General features: G+C 36.0%; 1 protein-coding gene across 1 annotated transcript; it reads left to right on the forward strand.

The window, feature by feature from the left end:
- Window positions 1-223: 223 nt before the first annotated feature.
- On the forward strand, window positions 224-2,750 carry LOC100777924 (homeobox-leucine zipper protein ATHB-6). The gene is made up of 3 exons (XM_003551967.5): window positions 224-840; window positions 981-1,357; window positions 1,947-2,750. The coding sequence occupies exons 1-3, from the start codon at window positions 780-782 to the stop codon at window positions 2,475-2,477; spliced, it is 969 nt and encodes a 322-aa protein (XP_003552015.1). The 5' UTR covers window positions 224-779; the 3' UTR covers window positions 2,478-2,750.
- The last annotated feature ends 225 nt before the right edge of the window (window positions 2,751-2,975 follow it).

The following is a 2,975-nucleotide window of genomic DNA, read 5'->3' on the forward strand; positions in this document are numbered from 1 at the left end:
TAACAATTAATTAATTAATTAATTAAGTACATGTTAGGGTCTAACATGAAGAAATACTATCACCGTCACTAAACGGTCGAAAAAACCGGAAGCACCGGTGAACCGAAAGTTGCATTTGGATTGAATTTGGGTTCATTTTCATTTGAAAGCTAACCGCAGTAGCAACCCACCTAACCCCAGTCAGATTCTAACCCCGGTTGGGTTTATATAAGCGAGTGCAATTCAGAAACTCTACCGGGATGTGAAGCTACTTCACCACTCCAAACCCACCACACCACCATTATTCATATCTCATTCTCTAACCTTTCACTCTTCCTTACTCACTCTCTACTTTGCTCATCATCGTAGATGAACCAACACTTCTAGTCTCTCTTACTTTATAACCATGTAAAAATGAGTCACCTAATGAAAAATTAGTAGCTTCTTGTTGTGCTTTTTATTTTGTTTGTGTTGAGATAAATTTGTTTGTTTGTTTGGTATTGTTTTGTGTTTTATGAATTATTTGATGGGTGAAGAAGGAGAAGTGGTGAGAAAGCAAGGACAAAGGGGTGTTGGTGGAGATAAGTGGTACTTGTATAGCTGCTTACAAGACTGTAAATATTGGTGCTGTTTAATACACGAGACTAGTTCTCTTTCGATGGTCCCTTTTGAGTGAAAAACCTTGTCTTCTCAGCTTTCTTTGGAGAGATCTTAAAGACATTGACTAACAACAATAAAGTGGATCAATCAAAAGACTTACTTCTTCTTCTAACAACAATAAGATCACATCTTTCCCACTCATGAAGAGACTTAGCAGCTCAGATTCTTCCAGTGCCCTCATGACAATTTGTCCATCAACAGGTGCTTAATTAATTAAATCACACTTCTATAATATTGGTTTTTGTTTTGCTTTGTTTTTTTAAATTCAGACACAGATCCAAGATCCATGTTTTAGGTTGGTTATTTATACTAACGATTATGTCTGATTTGTATTGGTTTAGAGGAACATAGTCCGAGGAACAGCCAACACATGTATGGTAGGGAGTTCCAATCGATGTTGGACGGACTCGACGAGGAAGGGTGTGTTGAAGAACCGGGGTATCAATCTGAGAAGAAGCGTCGTCTAAGTGTGGATCAAGTGAAGGCTTTGGAGAAGAACTTTGAGGTTGAAAACAAGCTTGAACCTGAGAGGAAGGTGAAGCTTGCCCAAGAACTTGGGTTGCAACCTAGACAGGTAGCCGTATGGTTCCAAAACCGTCGAGCCAGATGGAAAACCAAACAATTGGAGAGAGATTATGGTGTACTCAAAGCCAATTATGATGCTCTTAAGCTTAACTTTGACACCCTCGATCAGGACAACGAAGCCTTACGAAAGCAGGTAGAATAATACTCCTTCCAAAATATAAACAAATTTCAATTATTTATCTGTCTTATTCAATGATATTTTCTCCAAATTATATTTTATTTAATAAGATAAGAAAACCATGTTTAATATAATTTTAAAAAACTATTTATATTTTAATTAAAAATAATAATTTATTGAAATGAATTAATTTTTTTAATAAGTATGAAATGTGTTTGTTTTTCTTATAATTAAGATGGAAGAGAATACATAGGAGTATAATATTTATTTCATTTTGAGTCTAATTAATTTTAAATTAGAAAACTACAGGTAAATTTTGAGTGAGATAGCAAACTTCATACTAAATTTGTTTTTTTGTCCTAGAATTTATGGGTGTCTTTTTTCAATCGGATACTAAATTTGTCGAGCCTTCTGCTTGAAATTAGTAGTTTTTTTCTAATTTAAGAGCTATATCTTCTCTTTATCTAAACTTCTTTAATAATAAAGCTTTACCTGAGAATAATTTTTGTTTTGTAAATGCTCAATCAACTCAATACACATAGTGTATATAGTGTCATGGTTTTTGTTGAAAGTGAGTGATTTTGAAATTGGATGGTGTTTGCAGGTTAAGGAATTGAAATCGAGGCTGCTGCAAGAAGAGAACACAGGAGGAAGCGGTGTTTCGGTGAAGGAAGAGATAATAACGAGGCCTGCAGACTCAGAAGACAAAACGATGGAACAAAGTAAGAGTGACCCATCTTCTGAAACCTCAAATATTAATCCTAGTTCGGAGTCGGAGGAGGATCACTTGAACTACGAGTGTTTCAACAACAACGACGACTGCGTCGGAGGAACCGCCGCATCGCTTTTGCAAGTGGACTTCAAAGACGGTTCTTCCGACAGCGACGGATCAAGCGCGATTTTGAACGAAGACAACATGTACTCTCCCTTGAAATTCAACAATTGCTCCATATCAACCTCGCCGTCATCGTCTTCGATGATGAACTGTTTTCAGTTCCAGAAACCGTATCATCACCACGCGCAGTACGTGAAGATGGAGGAGCACAATTTCCTCAGCGCGGATGAGGCCTGCAATTTCTTCTCGGATGAACAAGCACCGACCCTTCAATGGTACTGTCCAGAACAGTGGAGCTGAGAAAAGAAACATGGAAATTAAACCGCTTTTAGAAATTTTTGTTTGAAGGTAGAAAATGAAATACTGTGCAAAAGAAAAAGAGAGAACAGAGATCAATGGCTGCATGGCGTGGGGTCGGAGATGGAAGGTTGATTATTACTACTCTCGACCGTGCGGCAGGGGGTAATATTAATAATTATTCAATCGTAAAGCAAACCATGCTGTAAAAACAAATTTCCATTCAAGTATGGAATAACGGTGTAGTACTTTTTTAATAAATAAAAAAAACAACAACAACGGTGTACTACTTTTAGGAAAGAGAAAACAAAAAAAAAATAATTAAATCGGTTAAACAATATCCTTTTGCCTCATTGAACTCAATTTTCTAGTATTTATGATTTGATTATTCTTAAGATCAGAGTGGAATACACTATAATGAGGGTGCACCAACTGACATAAAAGTTTTAATTAGAGAGTAAAATTAATAAAATTCATTTTACAATTTAATTTTTTTCAACT

This window comes from Glycine max, chromosome 18 (assembly GCF_000004515.6).
Source record: "Glycine max cultivar Williams 82 chromosome 18, Glycine_max_v4.0, whole genome shotgun sequence".
Taxonomy (NCBI): domain Eukaryota; kingdom Viridiplantae; phylum Streptophyta; class Magnoliopsida; order Fabales; family Fabaceae; genus Glycine; species Glycine max.